Source organism: Herpailurus yagouaroundi, unplaced genomic scaffold (genome assembly GCF_014898765.1).
Source record: "Herpailurus yagouaroundi ecotype Mexico unplaced genomic scaffold, PumYag 191, whole genome shotgun sequence".
NCBI classification, from domain to species: domain Eukaryota; kingdom Metazoa; phylum Chordata; class Mammalia; order Carnivora; family Felidae; genus Herpailurus; species Herpailurus yagouaroundi.
Genome location: NW_024412422.1, coordinates 7048966 through 7075830, shown reverse-complemented (window position 1 = coordinate 7075830; position 26865 = coordinate 7048966). Strand labels below are relative to the sequence as shown.

The 26865-nt window shown below is 49.9% G+C and overlaps 1 protein-coding gene across 2 annotated transcripts in view; it reads left to right on the top strand.

The window, feature by feature from the left end:
- Positions 1 to 26865, top strand: part of RNFT2 (ring finger protein, transmembrane 2) — a 90914-nt gene that overhangs the window by 7956 nt on the left and 56093 nt on the right. For both annotated transcript variants that reach the window (XM_040443784.1, XM_040443782.1), the window contains exons 4-7: positions 107 to 585; positions 981 to 1057; positions 4651 to 4751; positions 8552 to 8705. In XM_040443784.1, coding sequence (XP_040299718.1) covers positions 107 to 585; positions 981 to 1057; positions 4651 to 4751; positions 8552 to 8705 — 811 coding nt within the window. The remainder of the gene's footprint in view (positions 1 to 106; positions 586 to 980; positions 1058 to 4650; positions 4752 to 8551; positions 8706 to 26865) is intronic.

Genomic DNA, 26865 nt, shown 5'->3' with positions numbered 1-26865 from the left:
CCTGTAACAATATTGGTACTGTTATTTGTACCCCCCGCCCATCCTCCACTGGGGTGCTTATCTCTCTGTCTGACTTGGTGGGGCTCTCTCTTCCCTCCTGGCCCAGAAATCGCAGCCAAGCGCTCAGCTCCGAGGCGAGCGTGGATGAAGGCGGCGTCTTTGAGAGTCTGAAGGCAGAGGCGGCCTCCCCACCTGCACTCTTCTCCGGCCTCCCCGGCCTCCCTGCCAGCAGCCTCCCCACCGCCCCATTCCCATCCAGCCTGGTGCTGGGGGCATCGGCCGGAGGCGGGGACGTGTTCATCCAGATGCCAGCGTCCAGGGAGGAGGGCGGGGGCCGGGGCGAGGGGGGCACCTACCACCACCGCCAGCCCCTCCATCACTTCCATCACGGCGGCCACCGCGGGAGCTCGCTGCTGCAGCACGTGGGTGGGGACCACCGCGCTCACTCTGACGAGGGGGGCGACGAGCAGCCAGGGACGCCCGCCCCTGCCCTGTCCGAGCTGAAGGCCGTGGTCTGCTGGCTCCAGAAAGGCCTGCCCTTCATCCTGATCCTCCTGGCCAAAGTGTGCTTCCAGCACAAGCTCGGTGAGTCCAGTGGGTCCCGGGTGTGTCAACCGGGGGCTTCACCTGCCGGGTCGGGGACAGGAGGGGTTCATCCCGAGTGCCAGGGCAAGGCAGCAGAGGTCTCCATGGTGCACGGTGCTTACGGTGCTTAGGATTATGGGATTCTGAGTGAGGCCTGGGTTCCAGTCCTGGTTGACCAGCTCTGTCGACCTGGGACAAGTCAGTCACCTTCTCTGAGCCTGTTTCTTCCTCTGGGCTGGGGAGCTTGGCATGTGTCCAGCAGAAAATTTGCTGATTGGTGGGTGTGAAGCAATAGAGGGTAGTGACCTTTTAATGTTGCTCACGGTCCCCAGTAAGCTAGGGCCAGGCCCGATGGCATCTAAGTGGGTGGAGTCAGACCCTCCTCTGTCCCGCAGGCATTGCCGTGTGCATCGGGATGGCCAGCACCTTTGCCTATGCCAACTCCACGCTGCGAGAACAGGTCTCTCTGAAGGTGAGTCACCTGGCGAGTTAGTCTCCAAGGTTGCTGTAACGCGTGACTACAAACCCAGCGGCTTAAAACAATACAGATTTACCCCCTTATAGTTCTGTGGATCGCAAGTCTGAAGTGGGTCTCTCTAGGTGAGGGTCATGTGTCAACACAACTGTTCTTTCCAGAGGGTTCAGAGGTGATCCCCTTGCCTTGCCTTTCCCAGGTGCTAGGGGTGGCTCATGGCCCCTTTCTTCCTCCTTTGAGCCAGCAACCAATGTTCCACCTCTGTGCCCACCTGCCCCTAGTCCCTTCTCCTTCTGTCTCCTCTTCCACTTTTAGGGACTCTTGTGATTACATCAGCCCCAGCTGGACAGTCCTGGAGTCTCTCCCCGTCTCGGGGCTAGCTGGTTAGCAACCTGAATTCCCTTTGCCATGTAAGCAGACATATCCACAGGTTACAGGGATGAGGACGGGGACACCTATGGGAGGCCTATGAGAGGCTGTTCTTCCGCCTGTCCCCCCGGGACACATCGCCTGCCATCTTTCTCCCAACCTTTCCGACAGCAGCGTCTCCCCCCCACGCCTGCCCCCGGCACCCTCATCTGCCTGGCTTCTCTCACGGTTAAGAGAGAACATCCCGCCGGCGTTCCAGCTTCACACCAGCATCATCCAGAATTGCCATCTAATATCCGCTTGGCGCTAACCTCGCCCAGCGCAGAGCCGGGCAGACGGCACAGCTCATCTTGCAGATTTGTCCCGGCAGCCCAGGAGGGAGTCAGAATCGTTCTTACCTCATTTTCCCAGCGAGGAAACGGTGGCTCAGGGACACTACGTGCCTTGCATACGAGGTCACACGGTCCGTGAAAGTGGTGGCGTCAGGCTGTGAACCCGGGCCTTGGGCCCACAGGCTGTGCTCACCCCAGGCTGATATCCCAGCTTCTCCAGCCGCCTGCACACAGGCCCTTGGATAGGTTACCTTGGTGATCTCAGTCCCAGGTGCCCCCCCAGAAGATGAACCATTCAAATGAGATAGTGCCTAGGCATTTAGCACAGGGCCTTCCGTAGAGGCAACGTTTAACTGAGCTGCTTGTAACCAGCATGCCCCTTCTGCGGTGCAGGTGATCCCAGAACAGCCACCATCCTCCCTGACCCTTCTCTGGGTCTTTCTCAGAAGCATCTGGGCCTCTATGAGGGCAGCTCGGTCTCCATTTGACACATGAGCACGTTGAGGCCCAGGGTTGGGCGCGGGGCCATAGCTTCCTCATGACCCTCGGTCTCCTCTTCCTCACGCACACCCCTTTCTGCTGCTGTTAGAACAGCAGGTTGATCAACGCCACAGTGGGGCACTTCTAGGACTGGCTCTCTCTGTTAATGCAGTAACATCCAAGTGGTGCCTTGGCTTACATTTTAGGGGGCAAAAGAGTGCCTGTATCCATCGATAGGCATTCCAGGCAGGGATCCTTGAGCCCTATGAAGACACAGGTGATGTTTTGCCCATCTGTACATATTTTCTGCAAAACAGATTCTGCATGACCCTCAGTAAGTTTAGAAATATCAACTTACTGCTAGAGAACTCTCCCCTTTGTCCTTCAGAGTTTGGCTTCCCAGGGCATTGCTAATTCTCTCTTTGTATTCCTCCTTTGGTTTGGATTTACAGGGGGATTAGGCTGGAATCCATTATTTATTGGAGTAAGAAGGGCTCCTGAGTAGATTATTCACATTGATAAGAGCCGTGGGTTGGTTGGAGGTGGTTTCTAGGGTCATTAACCTTGACCACGCCTGGAATAATGGGTGGATGGAGATGCATTTATTTTGCCTACTCTATGGAAATGTGCTTTGTAACCGTGCACGGAGCACTGATCTGTGTCTGGAGACAGTGGAGCATTTACCAAAACCGCAGGGAAGGTTACACTGAGAGAGTTATGACCTCATCTGATTCCAGCAACGCAGCCACCCTGATCCAGGAAAAGATGAGCTTTTGAGAGTCAGCAGCACAGGGGTCTGTGTGCATGTCTCCCCAGAATGCATGCACCCTACTCTGTACCTTCTCCACAAATTCCTTGGGATCGCTCTCAGCTGGAGAAGCTGCTGGGAAATAGGAAACCAAGTAGGTTTTCCTTCTCGTCTTCCTGGGGACTCATCAGAAATGCGGCTGGAGAGGGGCACCTGTGTGGCTCAGTTGGTTGAGCATCTGACTTCGGCTCAGGTCATCATCTCATGTATCCTGAGTTCGAGCCCCGTGTTGGGCTCTATGCCGACAGCTAGAGCCTGGAGCCTGCTTCGGATTCTGTGTCTCCTTCTCTCTCTGCCCTCCCCCACTCCCTCTCTCTCTCTCTCCCCCAAAATAAAAAAACATTTAAAAAAAAAAAAGGGGGCACCCGGATGGCTCAGTCAGTTAAACGTCCGACTTCATAGTTCATATGATGTCATAGTTCATGAGTTCGAGGCCCGCATCAGACTCTGGGCTGACAGCTTGGAGCCTGAAGCCTGCTTTGGATTCTGTGCCTCCCTCTCTGTCTGCCCCTCCTCCACTAATGCTCTGTCTCTCTCTCAAAAATGAATAAGCATTAAAAAAAAAATTTTTTTTTTCTAAAAAAAGAAATGAGGTTGGAGAGAGAAGCGGGGATGACTTGGGCAGAGTCTTTGATGGCCTCGTGTACAAGCTTGAATCTAACCCTATAACTGTGGCCGCCCTGTATTGAATGGCCAGGCCAGGATAGTAGCCCAGAAGTCCTAGAAAAAGTGGGAGCGGAACCTGCCAACCTGTAGATCGGAATCTATTGCTGGGTTGTAAAGTCTGAGTAATAGTCCTACCATTCACTGAGCCTGAAACATGAATCCATGGTAGACTGAATGTTTACCTTTAAAACTTTACTTAATCCTTAGCAAAACTCCCATCCTCAAATGAGGGCACAGAGACCTCAAACAAGTGCCCTTGAGCAACAGCTCTTTACCTTCTCTGTGCCCCAGTTCTTTACAGTAAATGTGAACTAACATTTACTGCGTACAGCACTGTTCTGAGCGTTTCGTGCGCGTCAATTCTCACAACTCTGTTGTGGAGACACAGTATATACCCATTTTCCAGATGAGGAGAGGGAAATGCAGAGAGTTTCGGTAACTTGCCCAGTCCTCCGATTACAGGCCGTCCATCTCCAGAATCTTCTGCTAACTGTAGTGCCTTCCTGCCTTTTTCACATAGCAGGTTTCTACATTGGGGGGGGGGGGGGGGCGGGGGGGGTAGAGAGAGAGAGAGAGAAACATAGAGAGAGAGAGAATCCTAAGCAGGCTCTATGCCCAGCACAGAGCCCGACGCAGGGCTCAGTCTCATGACCATGAGATCATGACTTAAGCCAAAATCAAGAGTCAGATGCTTAACCGACTGAGCCACCCAGGCACCCCATGTTTCCACATTTCTGTCACCTGCTCTGTGACCACCCCTTGGGTTCCAGTGGGATGGGAAGATTCCAGCACCCTTCCCTTCACCGTCAGCCCTGCTTCTTCCAAACCTTTGAGAAAGGGGGAAATTGGCACTTGTGAGAGAACATTCTGGAATGTTTTGCCATGTGCCCCTTTGGCATTGCAGCATCCCTACAAATCTCTTGTTTTGTCTCCAGGAGAAGAGATCGGTGCTGGTCATCTTGTGGATCCTGGCCTTTTTGGCGGGAAACACCCTATACGTGCTCTATACATTCAGTTCCCAACAGCTGTACAACAGGTGAGCAGGGCAGGGGTTCTGACCCCTAGTGGGAAAGTGGGGGGCACTTTGCTTGGGACACACAACTCCTTCACTTGGGAACAGTGCAGTGGCTCTGTGTCACGTAACCTTTAAATTCCACCCTCTTGTGTACACGCGTGCCAGAGCAGAGCTGTCTAGTAGAAGTACACCGCAAGCTACGTGTGTGATTTTACGTCTTCGAGTAACCACACAGTGGGGAGGCGTGGGAGGGTCGGCCAGTAAAGACCCGCAGGACTGGGTTGAAACTCCAGCCAAGCTTTCAAATCATGTACATCTGTTTTAAAAATGGACTTTGAGGAATGGGAAGTTTCCCCACTTTCTGGGGCCACCCCATAAAGGCTATTTGGAGAGTTCGTTTTAAGGCATCAACACTCATCACACACAATGCGTTATTGTCTGGCCCAGAATATCAAGGTCCCGATGGGTGGAGGGTGGAGGAGGTGGAGTTTCCCAGAATCTTGGATGAATTTCCAGCTCATGCCATTCTCTGGGCATGATCACATTCACAGGCTCAGACCTCCATGCTCCCATCAAACCAGAGCTGAGTCAAACTGGCAGCACAGAAAGAGAGAGGGAGAGAGCAGCTTAGGAGAAAAGCAACAAAGCTGAACCCCTTCCGTAATGATGTCAATGGTCTATGTGCTTGATACCCGTAGGCATCACCTTATTTTACCAACTCTCAGTGACCCAGCAGGGTACTGATGGCCCCATTTCACGGCTGAGGAAACTGAGGCGTAATGAAGTCTTTCCTAATGAGTCTTAGTCCTGGTAGGCGGCCCTTACCAGCAAGACTGAATCTTCCTAGGATTTGCAATCTGATGACCAGCGTCCTTCCACTGGACCACCTTTGGCAAATAATGGAGCCTCCTTAGGCTTCGCCCTGTTTCCTCATTGGTAGAACGAGGAGCAGGTTATTCTTGCTTTATCCACCTGACAGGCTAATTGTTAGGAAGGCCAAATGCTATAGTGCATGAAAAATACTGGGTAAACGGAAACATTGATATATCATAATCCTATCCTGCTTGATAGTATTCTTTTATAATAAATTACCTTTTATAATAAATGTACCTGTTGGTGGTGGTGCCTAAGGAGGAGTGAAACTGATAATAAAATACATCAGTCCATGAAAGTTCATAGGGTAGTTAGAAATAAGTGGATTTAGTGATCAATCTACAAAAACACTTCGGTCCCGCCCCTCCTCCCAAAGCCAAAACAGGAAAAATCCCCTAAGATGGTGAACTAAAACCCAGACAGATGAATCTGAGACCAGCTGGTGTCTCTGAGACGAGTGGAAGGCAGATCTTAATGTATTGCCATCAAAGAAGCGTAACAGAGAAGCAGAGTGTGGAAGTCAGCTAACCAGCCCAAGATCCCAGGAGGGACAGGAGCAGAGGCAAAGGGCACCTGGGGCTGCCGGACTCTCCCTGGATTGTAACACAGAGGGCCACTCAAACCTGGACGCGAGGCGTCCTCTAGAGGCAAGGCTAGAACGTGAAAAGGACACAGAGGGTATCGGGTAAGGTCGCCAAAATAGATTATTTTCATTTGTTTATTTATTTTTTAACGTTTATTTATTTTTGGGAGAGAGACAACATGTGAGCGGGGGTGGGGGGCAGAGAGAGAGGGGAAGACACAGAATCCAAAGCAGGCTCCAAGCTGTCAGCACAGAGCCCAACGCAGGGCTCAGATTCATGGACCTCGAGATCACGACCTGAGCCGAAGTCAGACACTTAACGACTGAGCCACCCAGGCGCCCCTGATTGTTTTTATTGATTTTGCCCTACTCTAGCTCTTTGAGACTCTTTATTATAAGTAGAAATTGATTTTTTTTAAATAAAAGTAAAAACCAGACCAGTTTGGGGCAGCGGGGTGGCTCAGTCTGTTAAACATCTGACTCTTGATTTCAGCTCAGGTCATGATCTCATGGTTCGTGGGATTGAGCCCCGTTTCAGGCTCTGCACTGACAGCATGCATAGAGCCTGCTTGGGATTTCCTCTCTCTCTCTCTCTCTCTCTCTCTCTCTCTGCCTGCCCCTCCCTCCCCCCCTCCTCTAATAAGTAAACTTAAAAAAAAAAAACAGACCAGTTCATTCCTAGGAGGCTATAATAAGCAATCCCAGTTTGCACCACTTCCTGCCAGCCCAACAGAGTACATCAGAAGCATTCAGAAAGCACCCGTGCTGGGCTGTGTGCACCGGTCCTTACTTTGTAGTGGACAGAGAGGACTTGGTGTAGCCTTTGCTCAGAGCCTGTAATCCAGCAGGAGGAAAAGTGAGTGGACAAGCACAGTTTGGCTGCTGGTTCCTGTTCTGGCTCCCGTTCTAGCCAAGAGCTGTGGGCAGGCAACTGTACCTCTTAGGGCTCCCCCTTCCCCAGCTCAGATTGGAATAATCACAGTGCCTACCTCCTAGAGGTAGGAAAATGAAATGAGTTAAGACATGTAGGGGCGCCTGGGTGGCGCAGTCGGTTAAGCGTCCGGCTTCAGCCAGGTCACGATCTCGCGGTCCGTGAGTTCGAGCCCCGCGTCGGGCTCTGGGCTGATGGCTCAGAGCCTGGAGCCTGTTTCCGATTCTGTGTCTCCCTCTCTCTCTGCCCCTCCCCCGTTCATGCTCTGTCTCTCTCTGTCCCAAAAATAAATAAACGTTGAAAAAAAAAAATTAAAAAAAAAAAAAAGGCATGTAAAGTGTATAGAAGAGGCCAGCATGATGTAAGCAGCCAAGATATTTTAGCTCTTACGTTGTTGTTATAAATAACTTCATCATCCTCTGGGGGTAGAAAGCAGAGCTACTCCAAGTGTGGTCCATGGACCGGTGGCAGTTTGAGAATGGCTTGATGTCTGTGTTTAACAAGGGAAGTACAGGAACTGAGTGTAGAGGTAACTTACCTGGTCCCAAATGGGTAGAACGGGTTTACATACTCTGAGTAGCGCCACTGTGGAATAAAGATGGAAAAGCACGAGCTATAGCTAGGATACCTGGGTCTGAATCTACCTCTGTCCCTTAGTATCTGTAGGACCTTGTACATGTTACTTTCTGTGCCTCTGTTTCCTCATGTGCAAAATGGGGCAGATTAAATAGTACCTACCTCGTGGGTTGCTGTTGTTATCACTGCTGCACAGCCGGGTCTGTCGTACGTCTGTTCTCCTGAATCCCACCAATGACACTATGAAGGAGGGAATGAGTCCCGTGTTGCACGTGAAAACACTGAGGCTTACAGAGATAACATTATTTGCCCAGGGTCCAATAAATAGAGAAAACCGGATTCAAACGCGGGTATGATATTAATGCCCGTATGTTTTTCATGCAACTTACTTCACCTCTCCAACCTTCTGTGCCTCATTTATAAATTGGGAATAAGCAGTGCCCACTGTGGAGGACAATGGGGTACAGTGAGTAAGTAGCTTAGCACAGTGTCTGCACATCAATTTCTCTCCTCCGTATGTCGTGCTGGCCAGCCTACCTGCCTGCCTCCCCTTTGCTTCCTCTTATGAAGCCCGTTGTGGACTCATAAAACTGGAGGAAACCCTAACTAATGAGGCTCCTGGCCAATCTTATTGCATAGCCTTCAGGGGAACTGAGGCTCAGAGAGGTTTAGATACCTACCTGAGGTCACACAGCAACTTAGTAGCAAATTCAGAGACAGGACACAGATATCTGACTCCCCGTTCAGTGCTCTTTCTGCAGGTTATATTCACAAAGCTCCCAGAGTGAGTAGAAAGAGCTTCTAAGGGCCCGGGATCCTAAGTGAGCATCCTGACTCTCTCCCTCCAACCCCCACCAGCCTCATATTCCTGAAGCCCAACCTGGAGACACTGGACTTCTTCGACCTGCTGTGGATTGTGGGCATCGCAGACTTTGTGCTGAAGTACGTCACCATCGCCCTCAAGTGCCTGGTCGTGGCCTTGCCCAAGATCATCCTGGCTGTCAAGTCCAAGGTAGGCATTGGCTGCAGCCACGAGGTAGCCCCATTAACGCCCATCATGCAGGGGATTCGGGGCACCTTCTGGAGGAGGAAAGAATAGGCTTGGGCGGAGCGGATGCCAGCGTTTAAAATAAACAGAGCCCATCACCCACCTCTTACAATTCCCTGAGTCTGAGCCTGGCTTCTCGTTGTCACCACCGTCCTTTGCTCTCCAAGGGCACTGCCTAAGTTTCATTGTTCAAAACTGCCCTTGATGCAGTTTTCATCTAAATCTCACCCGAGAAAGGAAAAAAGTATGTTGACACGTCCTGCTTCTCTCAGGGAAGGGTGGCTTTCATAGGTTTCCACTCTTGTGACTTCAGGAGTGTTGTTTGTTTAACGGCAAGCGTTCTGAGCCTCAGAAGAAATGAGCTCCATGATCGATTAGTGATGTCTGCCGTGGACACAGGACCAGGCGTGGTGGCCGTGGTGCTTTGCCTGCAGGGAAAGGCGTGCCGACAGGTGTTGGGGTGGAGAGGTCTTGGGGGATAACTATTGTCATTCAGAGGACTGAGCGGAGCTAGGAAAAGGCAGCATCTTTAGGGTGTAATGAATGCCTGTGCCTCTGTGAGAACACCTGTAGCAGGGAATCTGGACAGAGGCAGACGCACCAAAGAATCTCTGGAAACTCCTCCTTTCCATTCTGTGAAAGCAGCCATCTTTTCAACTTCAGAAACGTCAGAATTTGGGGCACCCAGGTGGCTCAGTCGGTGACGCGTCATACTCTTGATTTCGGCGCAGGTCAGGATCTCATGATTCGTGTGTTTGAGCCCCGTGTCAGGCTCTGTGCTGACAGAGTGGAGCCTGCTTGGGATTCTCTCTCTCCCTCTCTCTTTGCCCCTCCCCTACTCACAAACTCTCTCTTTTTCTCTCAAGAATAAATAAACGTTAAAGAAAAGAAAAAAGAAAGCTCAGAATTAGTCCCAGGCATTGGTTGGCAGGAGAGCAGGTTGGAACGGGCCATCCATCTAGAAGGCGCCCAAAGCCCTGTGCCAGATGTCTAGGAAAAACACTGCTGTGTCCCTTCTTCACTCACACACTCAGTACTTCTGACCCCACGTGTGTGGGTTTCCCACACATCAGGCAATTCTCCGACACCAGCTGGGTGTCCTACAGTTCAACTCAGTCCTGACACTGTCTACCTGAAGGTGGCATCACGTCCTATGGGTTAAGAGCTCAGTCCCACAAGATGTCCCCACCCCACTTCCGACACCCATTTCTAGTCCAGATCGTCACTTGTGCTTCTGACCGACTGGTTAGAAATCAGGGTTTCCACGACCCACTCCGTGGGTTCAGTCATTTGCTAGGATAGCTCACAGAACTCAGGCGTAACACTCGTTTACCTGCTTATTGTATAATTAAGGATATGGTAAAGGATGCTGATGAACAGCCAGGTGAAGAGGCGTGAAGGCGAGGTCTGGAAGGATCCTGAGCACAGGAGCTTCTGTCCCCATGCGTTGGGGTGCACCACCCTCCTGACCTGTAGACGTGTTCACCATCCCTAAAGTTCTCAGAATACCCTGCACTATTGGGATTTTTGTGGAGACTATCACACAGGCAGGGTGGATCATAAGCTCCATTTCCAGCCCCTCTCCCCTCTCTGGAATAAGGGAGGTGGGGCTGAAAGTCCTAAGCTTCTAATCATGGCTTGGTTTTTCTGGTGACCAGCTCCCATCCAGGAGCCCACCAGGAGTCACCTTATTAGACCCAAAGATACTCCAGGAAATTCCAGGGGATTTAGGAGCTCATTGTCAGCAATCGGGAGCAAAGACCGATAGATATATTTCTTATTATTCACACCAGGGCAGTCTGAGTCCGGTTTTGTCCCTCCACATCGCACTCCCCTCCCCCACCATGTGGTTTATTCGGTTGACCCAAAACCCTCAGCTGTTGTGGTTTCCTTAGATGAAGCCACAGCTCTGGTGCCAGAGGCAGTGCCAGGAGGTCTAAAATGGCCTAAAGACAAAATGGGGAAGAAAGACAGAAGGGAAACAACAGACCTCAAGAAGTCCTGAGATGCCTCCCCACCTGCCCCTCGGAGACCACCGTCACCGTTACCATTTGCCCCCCTGAGCTCACACCATGTATCAAATAGGGGGCGGGGACTTGACAGTGGGAAGCAGGATGGCCCAGGGGTTCCACACGTGGACTTTGGCATTGAGCACGACTCCATTCAGGTCCCAGCTACCCCCTTCCGAGCTGTGTGACTTTGGGCAGATGACAAAACCTCTCTGAGCCTTAATTTCCTCCTCTGTCAACTGATAACAAGAGTGCACCATCCTTCTAAGTACGTAGAAGTAAGTACGAAGAACTAGTAGTACTAGTACTAGTTGCTGGTAGGAAATGGGAACTGCTTTTCCCCATGCCTGGCACACAGCAGGCACTCAGTGATTCACATCGCTTCTTGGCATTGTCTTTATGACCAGCTGTGTGACCTTGGATGAGTTACTCAACCTCTCCGTGCCTCGGTTTCCTCATCTGTAAAATGGGGAGAATAATTGTGCTGGGTGTCTTCCTCTTGCCCCTCCAGACACACTGTCCACATTTGTTTCCCACCCTGCTGTCTGCCCTGGAGGCTGACCCGGGTGAACTGTACCAGCGGGCTCCCGCAGCCCCCAGCTTCCAGCGGGGTTCACCAGGGGAAAGCCTGAAAGGAGAGAGAGGCAGAGGTATTTATTCCTCTTGGGTGTTAGTCTCCTATGGCAGCTGTAACAAACCGCCACATGAATTTATTATTCTTTGGTTCTGGCGGTCACATTTCCAAAATGCGTTTCCCTGAGCTCATCTTTCGGGTCGGCACTGTTCTAAGTGCTGTACACGCATTAGCTCATTGAGTCCGCACCACCCCATGAAGTAGGTACTCTAATTACTACATCCCCTTTCACAGTTGTGGGAGACAGTTCTGAACACACGGGTCCCATCGTGGGCAGCCCCCTGCAGACAGCCTTCCGTCAAGATCTAGTAACTACACTCTCTGCTCACTGCTTCCAGGCGCGGTGGGTGATAACAGCTCCCCACCTGTGGAAGTTTCTCCACCCTGGTTACCTGCCCACACCTTTGTAAAGAGCAGATGTAGTCAGCTCTTCCCCGATTAATAAATGGTTAAAAGACTTAAACACCCTTCACCAAAGCAGATCTCCTGGTGGCAGATATGCACGGGAAAAGATGCTGAGCCTCATTAGTCTTTAGGAAATGACAGTGAAAATCAGTGTGTGAGATGCCGCACTCATCCATGGTGGTGGCCAACACGGAAAGGCCAGACCGCACAGCTGTTCGCACAGGCACAGCCGTGGGCAAAGACCGATAGATATATTTCTGGAACTCACACTTGCGGCGGGAATGTAAATGGCACCTCCACTTTGGAAGCCAGCTTGGAGGTTTCTTGGAAGGTTAAGCATAACACCTGTCGTACAGTCCAGCCCTCCCACCCGTAGGTGCTCACCCAAGAGGAATGAAACCATGTGTCCGTGAAAAGGCTTCTGCATGGGGCGCCTGGGTGGCTCAGTCGGTTGAGCATCCGATTTCGGCTGAGGGCATGGTCTCACGGTTCTTGAGTTCGAGCCCCGTGTCGGGCTCTGTGCTGATACAGGGCCTGGAGCCTGCTTCGGAATCTGTGTCTCCCTCTCTCTCTGTTGCTCCCCGGCTTGCACTCTGTCTCTCTCTCTCTCTCTCTCTCTCTCTCTCTCTCTCTCTCAAAAATAAAGACTAAAAAAAATAGGCAGACAGATCAACAAATTTTGGTGTATCCATGCAACGAAATACAACTCAGCCATGTAAAGAGATGAACTACAGTTGACCCTTGAACCACATGAACAACATGAATTGAACCACTCATACACGATTTTTTTCTGATAAATACAGCATGGTATTATCAATGTATTTTTCTCTTCTTTGTGATTTTCTTTTTTTTTTTTTAATGTTTATTTTTGAGAGAGAGAGAGCACAAGCAAGGGAGGGGCAGAGAGAGAGGGAGACACAGAATTCAAAGCAGGCTCCAGGCTCTGAGCTGTCAGCACAGAGCCCGACGCGGGGCTCGAACCCACAAACCACGAGATCATGACCTGAGCCGAAGTCAGTGCTTAACCAGCTAAGGCACCCAGGCGCCCCTAGTTAGGATTTTCTTAGTATTATTTTTCTCTAGCATAGTTTACTGTAAGAACACATACAACATACAAAACAGATGTTAATCGGCTTTATATTGTCAGTAAGCCTCCCAGTCAACAACTGTAGGCTGTTAGTAAAGTTCTTGGGGAGTCAAAAGTTATATGCAGATTTTTGACTGCACAGAGGTCAGTGCCCCTAAACCCCTGCATTGTGCAAGGGTCAACTGTATTGATACAACATAAATGAATCTTAAAATACTTAACAGTTACGCTAAGTGAAGGAAACTGTAGCAACCAAGAGTGTACCTTATGGTTCCATTTCTATCAACTCTAGAAAATGTAAACTGGCCTATAGTGACAGAAAGCAGATCAGTGGTTGGCTGAAGGGACCTCCCAGAGGGAAGGGATTACCAAGGGGCACAGGGAAACTTCTGGGGGTAACAGATACATTCACTGTCTTGACTGTGGTGATGGTTTCACAGGTGTGTACATATAACAAACTTACCAAATCGCACACTATAAGACAAGGAACCACTGCTGCATCTATACTGCTTCTGTCCGAGCTCCTCCCTGGCGTGGGCTGCTGTGGTCAGAGGCTTATCCTTGGGGCCTCCACTAAAAGTCACTTCTAGGGGCACCTACATGGCTCAGTCAGTAGAGCATACAACTCTTTTTTTTTTTTTCTCTTTTTGAAACCCAAGTTCCTTTTTTTTTTTTTTAACGTTTATTTATTTTTGAGACAGAGACAGAGCATGAACAGGGGAGGGGCAGAGAGAGAGGGAGACACAGAATCGGAGGCAGGCTCCAGTGTCTGAGCCATCAGCCCAGAGCCCGACGCGGGGCTCGAACTCACGGACCGCGAGATCGTGACCTGAGCTGAAGTCGGACACTTAGCCGACTGAGCCACCCAGGTGCCCCAAGCATACAACTCTTGATCTTGGGGTTGTGAGTTCAAGCCCCACACTAGGTGTATATATATATATACTTAAGTATATATATATATATATACTTAAAAATAAAACCTCAAGGGACACCTGGGTGGTTCAGTCAGTTGAGTGTCTGAGTCTTGATTTTGGCTCAGTTTGTGATCCCAGGGTTGTGGGATCGAGCCCCACATTGGACTCTGTGCTGGGCATGAAGCCTGCTTGAGATTCTCTCTCCCCCACTTGCACTCTCTCTGTCTAAAATGAAAATTAAAAATAAATAAGGGCACCTGGGTGGCTCAGTCAGTTGAGCGTCCAACTTTGGCCCAGGTCACCATCTCACGGTTCATGGATTCAAGCCCCACATCGGGCTCTGTGCTGACAGCTCAGAGCCCAGACCCTGCTTCAGATTCTCCCTCTCTCTCTTCCCCTCCCCACTCATGCTCTGTCTCTATGTCGAAAATAAATAAACATTAACAAAAATAATAAAGGGGCATCTGGGTGGAGCAGTTGGTTAAGTGTCTGACTTTGGCTCAGGTCATGATCTCATGAATCACAGGTTCGAGCCCCACATTGGGCTCTATGCTGACAGCTCAGAGCCTGGAGCCTGCTTCAGATTCTGTCTCCCTCTCTCTCTGCCCCTCCCCTGCTCACACTCTGTCTCTCTCTCTCTCTCAAAAATAAACATTAAAAATTTTGTTTAATTATATAAAAATAATAAAAATAAGTAAATTGATTAATTAAATCTTATTTTAAAAAGTCACTTCTAGATCCTTGAACCTTTTCCTTCATAGCACTGTGACACTTTGGGATTATCTGTGGTTCACTTCCACCTCCCCATATCCCAGAAGCCTGTTCTGTCCTTCCACTCTGTCTGCAGGACCCGGCATGGCACTGGGCAGAGCAGGGCTCTATAAGCAGGTGGGTGAGGGACATGGTGGAGAAACTGGAGTTTCACTCCGTCCCCGCCCCTGTGCCTCCTGGTTGATTATCTCTGGGCAGAAATAAGATGGAAAATCGTTTCGATGTCCATTGAGGGCAAGGGACGTGAACCCAGCCAAGTGGGGAAGCTCGCTCAGCACTGACCGCCTGGAGTCATAAGAGCACGCAATTATTGAGCACCGACCGTGTGCCTGAAAGTTTGCTAAGAGCCCTTCGTGTACGAATCACCTTACGTAGCCCCTTGCTGTTCGTCTCAGGTGGGTACCATTACTCTCATTGATGGATAGGAGATGGGAGGTTGAGGGGGCAGGTGGCTTCTCAGTCCCACAGCTGTGACCATTTCACACTAGAGCTGGGGTTCCCGCCCAGAACTTCACATCCTCAAGGGCCCCAGCTCTGCCTCAAAGTGGGTGTGGGAGAAGGATAAGGAAAACAGGCAGCTAACGGTTTACTCAGCACCTAGCACACTCTGGCTCTTGCTGGATTCTTTCCCGTGTCCTGACTCACTTCAGGCTCTCATCACCCCTGTGAGAGGGAATTCATTAGCACCTCTTTCTAGATGAAAAACTCAGTTTGAGTATCCTGTCGGTGCTGTGCCCGGTGCGTTGAAACCACAGAAACTTGTTTTCTCGTAGTTCCAGAAGCCAGAAGTTCAAAGTCAGTGTCACTGGGCCGAAATCAGGGTGTCGGCAAGGCAGCGCTCCCTCCAGATGTGACAAGAGGATCCGTTCCTTGCCTCTTCCGGCTTCTGGTGGCTGCTGGTGTTCCTTAGCCATGTCATTCCCATCTCTGCCTCCGTGGCCTTCTGTGTGTGAAGTATCCCTTTCTTTGTCTTTTATAAGGATGCAGGTGATTGCATTTAGGGCCCTGGATAATTCAGGATGTTCTCCTCATGCCAAGAGCCTTAATTTGATTGTGTCTTCAAAGACCCCTTTTCCAGGGGCGCCTGGGTGGCGCAGTCGGTTAAGCGTCCGACTTCAGCCAGGTCACGATCTCGCGGTCCGTGAGTTCGAGCCCTGCGTCAGGCTCTGGGCTGATGGCCCAGAGCCTGGAGCCTGTTTCCGATTCTGTGTCTCCCTCTCTCTCTGCCCCTCCCCTGTTCATGTTCTGTCTCTCTCTGTCCCAAAAATAAATAAACGTTGAAAAAAAAAATTAAAAAAAAAAAGACCCCTTTTCCAGGTAAGGTCACCTTCGCTGGTTCTAGGGATTAGGACCTGGTGTCTTTGAGGAGCCATTCTTTCACTTACTCTACGGAGGCTGAACGAGGTTTGAGACACCCAACCAGTCAGTTAAAGAATCAGAACAGGAATCCACGTCTTCCAACTCCCACGGCCATGGCCGCTTCAGGAGATCAGCTGCCAGGCACCGAGTGGACCACATGCTGGAGCTCCTGGGCCCCTCCTGACCCTGCCACTTTCTAGCCACGGGCCCTTCCGGGAGTCATTTTGTGCCCCTGAACATGTTTCTAATGGTGGGAAGTTGAGATGTTAACAGAATTCTTTTTTTAAGATGCTGCAAAGATCGAAAGACTTAATGGATATGGATGGAACGAGGGGCAGGTTGGTCACTGCCTGGAGAGGAGGCAGGCAAGGTTTTCTGCAGCCCTCTGCTGCAGGTCCCGCCCACCTGTCCTCATGCTTCCTCATTGCTTTTTCCTCCCCGCCTGCCCCTCCCTCTATTCTTTGTGCTTCAGCCAGATGCTACTTCTTTCATTTCTTTACACGTAGCAACTAGCACCGTTCCAACATGTGGTAAATGCTCCCCTCAACCCGATTGCTAGTTGAGAAACCTGAGGCACTGAGATACCGTCTAACTAACTTGCACAGTCTCCAGAGTGGGTTATGTGCTATCCTGTCTCCTACCCACTGCACCTGCTGATCCGTCTTCCTCAAAGGCCCTTCCTCTGCTTCATGTCGTAACTAACTCCTGCTCCTTGGATCACAGCCTCTTAGAAACCTTCCCTGCCCCCTTCAGGCTAGGGATGGTGCCCCTGATGAGGACTCTATACTCTCCCTATTCTAGCACTCACCATCCTGACTGTAATTGCTTGCTTAATTGTCTGCCTTCTCCGCTTGATTGTCACCTCTGTGATAGCAGAAATGAATGCATCTAGCTTGTTTGTTGATGGGACACCAACATCTGATATGCGCTCAGAAGCGTTTGTTGTAAGTATGTATGGGTAGATGTGTGGATGAATATATGAGTGAATAGATACATAGGTAGGTGGATGAATTTGATGGCTGGATGGGAAAGTTGGTGGATATGTGGATAGATGGGTAGGCAAGTGAGTGGTGGGTGGACGCATGGATGTATGGATAGATATTTGGATGGATGGATGGATGGATGGATGGGTGGGTGGATAGATTGATGGACAGGTGGATGGATGGATGGATGAGTGGATGGGTGGGTGGATGGATGGGTGGGTGGAAGGATTGATGGACAGATGGATGGACAGATAGGTGGATGGATGAATAGATGGTAGGTGGATGAGTGATTGAATGAGTTGATAGTCTAGCCAGCTGCACTAACTCTCATCACCTCCTCTTATAGCAGCAATGAGAACTTAAATTCCTTTCCCAGCTCTGCTCAAACCTGTTGTATTTGGTAGCTGTCCAAACACCTCTGTCATCAAGACACAGAAGTCCACCAGACAGAGTAGTACTCCCTTCTGTGTGCTGGAAAGGACCATACAGGGAGCCTTAAAGCTACCTAGAAGCCAAACCAATAATAATAAATATGGCCAAGCATCGCTGAGCACTTATCAGGAGCTAGGCAGTAGGTTAAGTCTGCCACTTGTTCAGGATGTATTGACTGAATGCCAACTACGTGTCAGGCACTGTTGTAGGCACTGAGGATATATCCATGAACAAAGTAGACAAAAATCCCTGCACCCGTGGCGTTTTATAGTCAACTGAAGACATTGTCTCATTCGGTCTTAACCCTGGAATGGTAGATGTTGCTATCTCTTGTCACAGAGTGGAAACTGGCTGAAATCACATGCCAAAGACTGCAAACCTCATAGTTAACACCTAGCAGTAGGAGCCGCGCGCGTGTGGAGTCCGCACTCTGTATGGGCCAGGTGTTCATTTCTTTCTGACATCTGTCTCCCAAGGCAAGTGCTGTTGGTTTTTTTTGTGTGTCTTGTATTGAAGTCCTGTTCACACGCTGTAAAATTAACCAGCAACCATTTTAAAGTATACCAAAGCCGTCTGCGTTCAGCATAGTCACAGTTTGTGCAACTGTCACCACCTGTCTCCAGTTCCAGGACGTTTTCATCGGCCCTGATGGAACCCTCCCCGTTTGCAGCCACTGCCCCCCTCACACTCCCAGCCTCTGGCAACTGCTCATCTGCTTCCCGTCGCATGGATTTTTCTGGTGCGGGCATTTCGTAGAAGTGGAATCACACGTTCTGTGACCCAGTGCCTGGCTTCTTTCCCTCTCCTGTCCATGGTGTTTTCAAGGTTCCTCGATGTTGGAACAGGTACACTTCATCCCTTTTTATGGCGGAATACCGTTCCGTTGCATGGTAGACCACCATTTGCTCACTCGTTCGTCTGTTGATACACATTTGGGTTTGATGGAGACTTTTTGGCTGTGACTAGTCCTGTGCCAACCCTTTGTGTACAGGTATCTGTTTGAACACAGTCTTCCTGGGCACATACCTAGGAGTGGAATTGCTGGGTCACGTGTTAATTCTTTGACTTCTTGAGGACCTGCAACACTGTTTCCCACAACGGCTGTGCCGTTATACACTCCTTACAGGTGCTGTTTTTATCCGTGTTTACCAGAGGAGAAAACAAACGCAGGGAGAGGTTAAGGAAGTAACCCAAGGCCACACAGCTTGAAAGTGGTTGAGCAGGGATTTGAACTCGGGGAATCCGACTCCAGAACCCCCTGCTCTGAGCTTCTAGGCCATATTCCCTCCTATGTAAGTTCCCTGGATTTGTTTGGGAAGTTGCTCAGACTTGATTAAGGAGAGGGGCCCTCATATCTGTATAAAATTCCCCCAAGTACAGACCGTGGCTCCCTCACTTCCTTCTACTTCAGACGGGCATTTCTGGGGGCGAGAGGGTGGGGATGTGACCTGGCACCCCTTCCCTGTGCCGCTGAGGTGTGGGCGACAGTTATTAATGCCTCGCTGGCAACTGTCCAGCTCCCTTTTTCTGATTATTATTATTTTATTCGGCGAGATTAATGTGCCAGGTCACAGCATAATCCAGCCTGTAAAAAGTGATGTGAATAGTCTCCTCAAGATAAATTGCAGGCTTGGAAAAGGTTCACAGCCTTTCCTTGCCTGTCTGAGTGCTCTTCCGAATCCTCATCAATCCTTGTCTGGGCAGAAGAAAAGGACGGGTCTTCATTTGCAGCTGGGGGAGGGAGGGGGGAAAGAGCACATCTGTCAGGGACCCCTGATGGCTCACAGCACAGATGCCGTGTCCCGCGCCTCCGTGCCATCCACTGAGAGGGCGGGTCGGTTTTTAATATGATAATCGTCGTACTGGAAGGGCTTTTGGCATTTGGATTTGCTTGATGGCTCTGCGGTCCCTGACGTGTGAGACCGGGTGAGCCACCAATTGCAAGATGCCTCGGGACCCCGGAGGGTCTGTCAGGGATCTTCTCTCGCCTGGGCCTCCCAGGAGAGCCGGGCTCATTGGCCAGCCAAGATGAGGATGGGATTAAGGGTGGCAACCACAGGTTGGCAATCTCAACCCCAAACCATCACGCCGGCTGGGTGGCTAGAGCACCCACTTGTATTATGAATCCAGATGATTTCTACAACCCGTGTGTCTTAGCTTTGCCCCACCTGGCTGCTACCCACCTGCCTGACCTCATCACTGGTGACCATCTCCCTTGCTCGCTCTGGACCAGCTACAAGTGGCCTTCCCTCTCAGGCCCTTTGCACCTGCTGTTCTCTCCGCCTGGGGCAGTTTTCTCCCCCTATGTCCCCATGACTGTCTCTCTCCCGTCATTCAAGTTTTGCTCCAGTGTCACTTGCTCTGAGACCATGTCACCTCCCTAACCACCCTGTTGAAAGTGGTTGTCCTCACACCGCATTACCACACCCCCATTTTATTTCCTTCCGCAAGAACATAGAGTTCTTGGTGACTTCTTCCCACCCCCGCGATGCCCCCTGACATTATTCAGGACCTGTCGGCTGGCAATCCTAGACCCTGAGAATATAACAATAAGTATGAAACCTGTTTTTATATTAACCTAATCCAGACCTAGTTAAAAGGGTAAAAAATCTTGTCCCAGAAACATGTATCTCACACACTTGAACTCCTGCTATTAAGTAGTAATAATAACTAAAAATCTGGCTTGTATGCGTTGCTCCTTCCCTTTATTCAAGTGAAATAGTCTTGGTCCAGAATTCTAGTGCTGCACTGTCCAATATGGCAGACAACCAAGCCACATGTGGCTATTTTCCTTTTTAAATAAAGATTTTATTTTTTTTTAAGTACTGTCTACACCCAACGTGGGGCTCGAACTTACAACCCCGAGATCAAGAATCGCATGCTCTGCAGACTGAGCCAGCCAGACGCCCCCACGTGTGACTTTTTAAATGTAAATCAGTTAAATTTAAAGCTTGATTCCCCGGTTGCCCTGGCCAGATTTCCAGTTCTCAGTAGTGCATTCATTGGACAGCACTGTTGTAGAACATTCTGAGCTCAGGATTTATTCAACCTCCCCATGGTCTGGGTAGCAGGAAGCTGCCATTCTGCCCATTTTTTCAGATGGAAAAAGATAAAAGCAGACGCTTGTCTAAGAACTCTTTGGCTCTAGTAAGTGGGGCAGCTCCACAGATCAGAAAACACCAGCCTTGAACAAAACAGGGTTCAAATCCTGGCTCCGTGATGTATTCCCTATGCAGCGTTGAGAAAGTGACTTCACTCTTTGGAGCCCTCAGCTTCCTCATCCCCAAAGTGGTCATTTTTAGCCTCTTCAGGTTCTCAGAAAGTAGAAGACCAACGTAGCTGCTCGGTAGTTCCTAGGGCCAGCTGCGTCTAAAGCAAGGAAAGCCTTCGCTGAACTCTTTTCTCCAAGGAACCCAGCATTTGACCAACTTTCTGCCTTTTCCATAAGAGGAAAGAAGCCCTTCCTGAGTCCAAAATCCTCTTAAGCTGAACTTCCTGTTTGGCCTGCATAGCCACACCCCTGGGACAAGAGTTTTCAGTAGGGTGAGACTCCGTGAGATATCAGCCTCATTGGCTCACCTCCAAGTGCCGGGGAGGAAAAGGGAGAGAGGGAGGGTGGACGAAAGTTAAGAAAGGTGGTTTTCTCTGACATGACAGCCAAGACGATTCATGAGGCTTTTTGTGCCGTTAAAATCTCTCTCTGTTCTGGGCCCTGAACCCAGCACTTTTGCTCTCAGAGAGGTTCCCCACCGGCTGAGTCTCCCCCCACCCCACCCCGCCCCTTCTGGAGGTCAAGCATCCGCTCTCTGCCCTGCCCTGCCCTCCCCTCCCCAGCAGATATCTGTCTACTCCAGGGCAGGTCTGGGTGTCCCAGGCCTGGGCTCTAGTTTTCGCAGCACATCATCCTGTGTACGAAAGTGCAAACTTCTGGAAGGGCCAGCTGCATTTGCCCCAGATTCTTGCACAGGGGGTGCTAGAAGGGGTTAAACCAGTGGTTAGCAACTAGGTGGGGGGGGGGGGGCAGGGGACATCTGGCAGTTTCTGGAGACATTGGGTTGTCACGATGGGTTTGGGAGGGCTTGCTATTGGCTTTTAGTGGGGAGAGACCAGGGATTCTGGTAGACGTACTGCAGGGCACACGACAGCCCCTCAGCACACAACCGAGAATGGTCCCGTCCAAAGTGCCAGCCGTGCCGGGGTTGAGAAACACCAGGTTGAATGTTTGTTTTATGGCCCTGAGTCAGCTCCCCTGCTGTTCTAGGCTGAATTGTGTCCTCTGCAACCAAAATTCAGATGTTGAAATCCTAACCCCTGGTACCTGAGAACATGACTGCGTTTGGAGAAAGATCTTTTACTCAGGCAGTTACGTTGAAATGAAGTCATTAGGTTGGGCCCTGCCTGATCTGACTGGTGTCCTTACAGAAGGGGAAATGTATACACAAACACAGGCACACACACAGGGAAGACCCCGTGAGGACACGGGGAGAAAACAGGCACCCGCAAACCAAGGAGAGAGGCCTCAGAAGGAATCAACCCTGCAGACAACTCGGTCTCAGACATCGGGCCTCCAGAACTGGGAGAAAATTATCTGTTGATTGAACCACCCAGTCTGTGACACTTGGTCAGGGCGGCCCCCGAGAAAACTAACACACCCACGCACCCGTGTCCCTGCGGTTCTGTCCTCTCTCGAGAGTGCTTTTGCATTCACTCAGATGTGTCCCACCTTTCTGCCATCCCTCTAATTACTGGGGATCTTTATTTTTTTGGTAGGTTACACGGTCACAGGATTCGGAAATGAAAACACCAAAAAACAGCCTCTGGTGAAAAATCCCCTTTGCTCTCTTGCCCCCAGGCACCCATTTTACCTCCTGGGAGGTAATAATCACCCCTGGATCTTTCCATGGCTGTCATATACATAGTCAAGCAAATGCACGTATACCTTCCTCCTACCTGTCTTTATAGGATCAAACAGTAATGTTCTGCATGCAGCTTCGACCTCCACGTTAGAGATCATTTCAGGCAGATACATAGACAGGACACAGCATGCTGGTTAAAAGCTAGACCGCCTGTGTTCAAATCTGGTTTGGGAAACCCTCTGGCATCGACCCTCTGTGTGACCCTGAAACTTCACCTCTGCTTGCTCGCATTTCCTCATCTGTAAAATGAGATAGTAATAGTGCCTCCCACTATTAGTTTTCTTTCTTTCCTTTTTTAAGTTTATTTTTGAGAGAGAGTGAGAACAAGAGTGCAAGGGGAAGAGAGGGAGGGAGGGAGAATCCAAAGCAGGTGCCACACTGTCCGTGCAGAGCCCGACATGGGGCTTGAACCCACAAACTGTGAGATCATGAACCGAGCCGAAGCCAGATGCTTAACGGACTGAGCCACCCAGGTGCCCCCGCTATTTTCAATCACTGCCTAACAATTTACCAACTTAGAAGCTTCAAACAGCACTCGTATATTAGTTCACAGTTTTGTAGGTCTGAAGCCAGGCAGACTTGACCGTGTTCTCTTTGCAGGGTCTCACAAGGTCAAAATCAAAGTATTGGTCGTAGCTGGAGGTTCTGGAGGAGAATCTGTTTCCAGGCTCATTTAGGTTGTTGGCTGAATTCAGTTCTGTGTGGGTGTAGGACTAAAGTCCCCGTTCGGCTGGGTGTTGGCCGGGGGTCACTCTGAGCTCCCAGAGACCACTCTGGTCTTTTCCTGTAACCTCCTCCACCTCCAAGCTAGAAATGGCGGGTAGAATACTTCTGCTTCGTATCTTCCTGACTTCTTCCCCTTCGGCGGTGAAAGGTTTCATGAGATTAGATTAGACCCCGCCCAGATAGTCTCCCTTCTGATGAACCCAGAATCAACTGATGGGTGACGTTAATTACATCTGCAAAATCCCTTCCCTCCTGTAATATAACAGACTCCCCGGTGAGATAGCACATCTTAGTACAGTCCTGAGGATCACGGTGAGAAATCTGGGGGACGCATAACACACCGCCTCAAAGGGTGTTGTGACAACTCGACTGCATATCTCATGGCATATGCAGTATTTAAAAGTTAGCTTTTTGGGGGTGGGCGTCACCTGGACTTTGTATTGTGGAAACGGCTTAGATTTACTAAGGATTTTCAAAGAGATTCCTCTAAGGACACCTTGAACGGTTGTGAATCGCTTTGTCCTCTTTGACCCATTGATTCTGTGATTCTCCAGGACTCAAGTTAAATATCAGTTTCCCCCACCCCCTTAAGACAGTGGTAACTGCCCTCGTTCATTTTCCTTCATCCCCTCAGCCCAGGACATACTGCGATGCTTAGTAATCATCTGGGCCATTGGGGCGCCTGGGTGGCTCGGTCGGTTAAGCATCTGGCTCTCAATCTCGGGTCAGGTCATGATCTCACAGTTCATGAGATCTTCAAGGGGATCTGTGCTGACGGCGTGCAGCCTGCTTGGGATTCCATCTCCCTCTCCTCTGCCCCCTCCCCTGCTTGCTCTTTATCTCTCTCTCAAAATAAATAAAAGGAAACTTTAAAAAACTTATTTAAAAAAAAGAACAGCTAAGGCATATTCAGGATGCATGCACTGTGCTAAACACTTTACATGGCCTACTCCATTTAATCCACCAGCAGCCCTGGCAGATAGGCACCCTCATTGCACCCATTTCACAGATGGGGAGACTGAAATAGTGGGGAAGCTGAACAGATATTACCGGCCCCAAACCACTCAGCTAGAAAGTGGCAGAGTCGAGTCGAGATATGAACCCACGCAGTAGGGCCCCCACCTCGCTCACTCTGACCCCCCCTCCCCCCCCCCCCATGGCAGATCAGGATCACCAGGGTATCCAGAAGGTCAGGAAAAATCTTTCAATTCAGCCACCACGCTAAGACGCTCCCTGAATCCAGTCCTGGGGCCTTAGGGAGACATTAATGGGTGTTTTATAAAACGGTGTTCCGTGATCAGATAACTTTGGGAGATGCTCTGAGCATAATCTACACTCCCACCCCCTACCCTTCTTGCTTGCTAACATAGTAAAGGCTCTGAGAAATCCTGCAATCAAGAAATTCATTTCACTTTGTTTGACATTTCCCCAACTTGTTAACCACCGAACCCTTTTACTGAGCACAATATGCTGTAAAATCTAGTTCAGGGGTTGGCAAACCCCAACCTGTGGACCCAGTGCTTATTTTCATGAAATTTGATTAGAACACAGCCATGCTCATGCATTTAAGTATTGTCTGTGGCTTGTTTCATGCTGCAAAGACAGAGTTGAGCAGTAGAGACAGAGTCTGTATGACCCACAAAACCTAAAATATTTAACGTCTGGACCTTTAAGAAAAAGTTAGCTAACCCTGATCAGGAGTTTGAATCTATTTATGTTCCTAATTCCTTCTCATTTGGTCTTTGCAAGAAAGCTATGTGTAAGGGGGAATCTCTGTTGTCTACAGCAGACAGACACTTTGGGAAATAGAAGACCCCAAGGGGTGAAACATGTCCAGAGACTGGGCTGGAAACCAACGGAAGTGAGTTTGACTAAATGTCGTTATTAAGGACTTGACTTTTTGAAATTGCCAGGCTAATGTTTTTATAAAGTTTATTCATGTTTTCTTTTGAGAGAGACAGAGCACGAGAGCGTGCATGCGTGCATGCAAGTGGGGGAGGGGCAGAGAGAGAGAGAGAGAGAGAGAGAGAGAGAGAGAGAATCCCAAGCAGACTCTGCACTGTTAGCACAGAGCCAGATGCGGGGGTGGGCTCGGACTCACAAACCAAGAAATATGGCCTGAGCTGAAGTCTGAGGCTTAACCAAGTGAGCCACTCTCGGGTGCCCCTGCCAGGCTAATTTTTAGATTCACCCTAAGGCAACAAGTGGTCTGCAAGACTTCTTGGGCTCACACTCATCTTTAGGATTTGTTCTTTATTTGCTCTGCTTGAAGTTTGTAGCTCAGGTTCCCACTAATCCCCGGAGAAGCGCTGAAGCCCTGAGATAGCAGCCTGAAAGCTCCCATTTACCAGCCTGTGTCAGGCATCGCTAATCCATCATGGCCCTGCTTCACCCAGGTTCTTCTCTCTCAGTGCAACAGTGCCGACAGCCTCCACCAATCAGTGTCAGAACATGAGATGAAGCCTAGGTCTTAAACTTCAGTTGTTCCTTGAAAAGAAAATGGAACATTGTGGCATCTGCAGACCTCTGTGGCCTCTCAGCTAATTGGATAAGGCCCACCCAGATTATTGAGGATAATCTCCTTTACTTAAAGTCAACTGATTGTAGATGCTAATCACATTTACACAATACCTCTGGCAACAGCCTCTGGATCAGCATCTGACTGCATAACCCGATGCTAGAGCCTAAACTGAAGCATGAAATTGTCCTTGCAATCCCCCATTAAACAAGATGCCCATTTAGGGGCTGAGGCCAGCGTTTTATCACGTCAAGGAAGTAGCCATCTAGTCCAATGTATTGATTACAAACATTTTTTTACTGTTTATTTATTCTTGAGAGAGAGAGAGAGAGAGCATGCGCATGAGTGGGGGAGGGGGCAGGGAAGGAGACACAGAATCCGAAGCAGGCCCCAGGCCCTGAGCTGTCAGCACAGAGCCCCATGTGAGGCTCAAACTCACAAACTGTAAGATCATGACCTGGGCCAAAGTTGGACCCTCAACCGACTGAGCCACCCAGGTGCTGCTATTGAAATTTTTTTTAACTAGGTGTTGAACTTGGTAAAAATCATTTGATTTTCCTCGTTGATCTGTTAGAGCGAAGAAGAACTATATTATCAGGTTTCCTGTTAAGCCTTGCATTGTTGGAGTGAACTGCATTTGATCAAGGTGTGTTCACTTACGCAGGGTCACACAGCAAGTCTGTGGCAGAGCTGTGACCTAAGGGGAGGTCTTCCGGATCCCAAGAGAGATGCCCCAAGGACCAACAATCATACTAAAATATTATAGAATAGAATAGAAAGAATAGAATAGAATGTAACCAATTCGCCTAGTACTATTTTAGGAGCCTCATAAACATAAACTGATCCTCATAACAATCCTCTGAGGTTAATTCTCCTCTAATCCCCAATGTGCAGATGAGGAAACCGAGGCACAGAGAGGGTAAGTAACTTGCCAAGAATCACACAGCTGGTAAATGGCAGGGCTGGGATTTGAACTTGGCAGTCTCCTTCCAGAACCCCCACTTCCAAGCATCACACGGTCCCCTCTGCCCCTCTTTCACCACCCCCACCCTCCTGACTCAACTCCCCCAACACAAATGATACAGCAAATATTCTGTGAGGCCGCAGACGGGTCGGAATCATTTGCCAGCAGTCCAGGCCCCACACACCCAGCCGCCGGTCCATCACCTCCTCCCTCTGCCACCCTGCCCTGCTGTGTCCCCGGGGCCTGCACATCACTTTCTGTTGTTGTCCTTGTTTTGCTTTGTTTTTTTCCTTCACCGTGATCCCTGGGAGACTCTCAAAGGCTACATTCTGCCACCAGGGGACCCAGGAGGGACAGGGCAGGCACCTGAGATTTCCTCCTGCCGCGCCGTAAGGTGGGGGAAAGG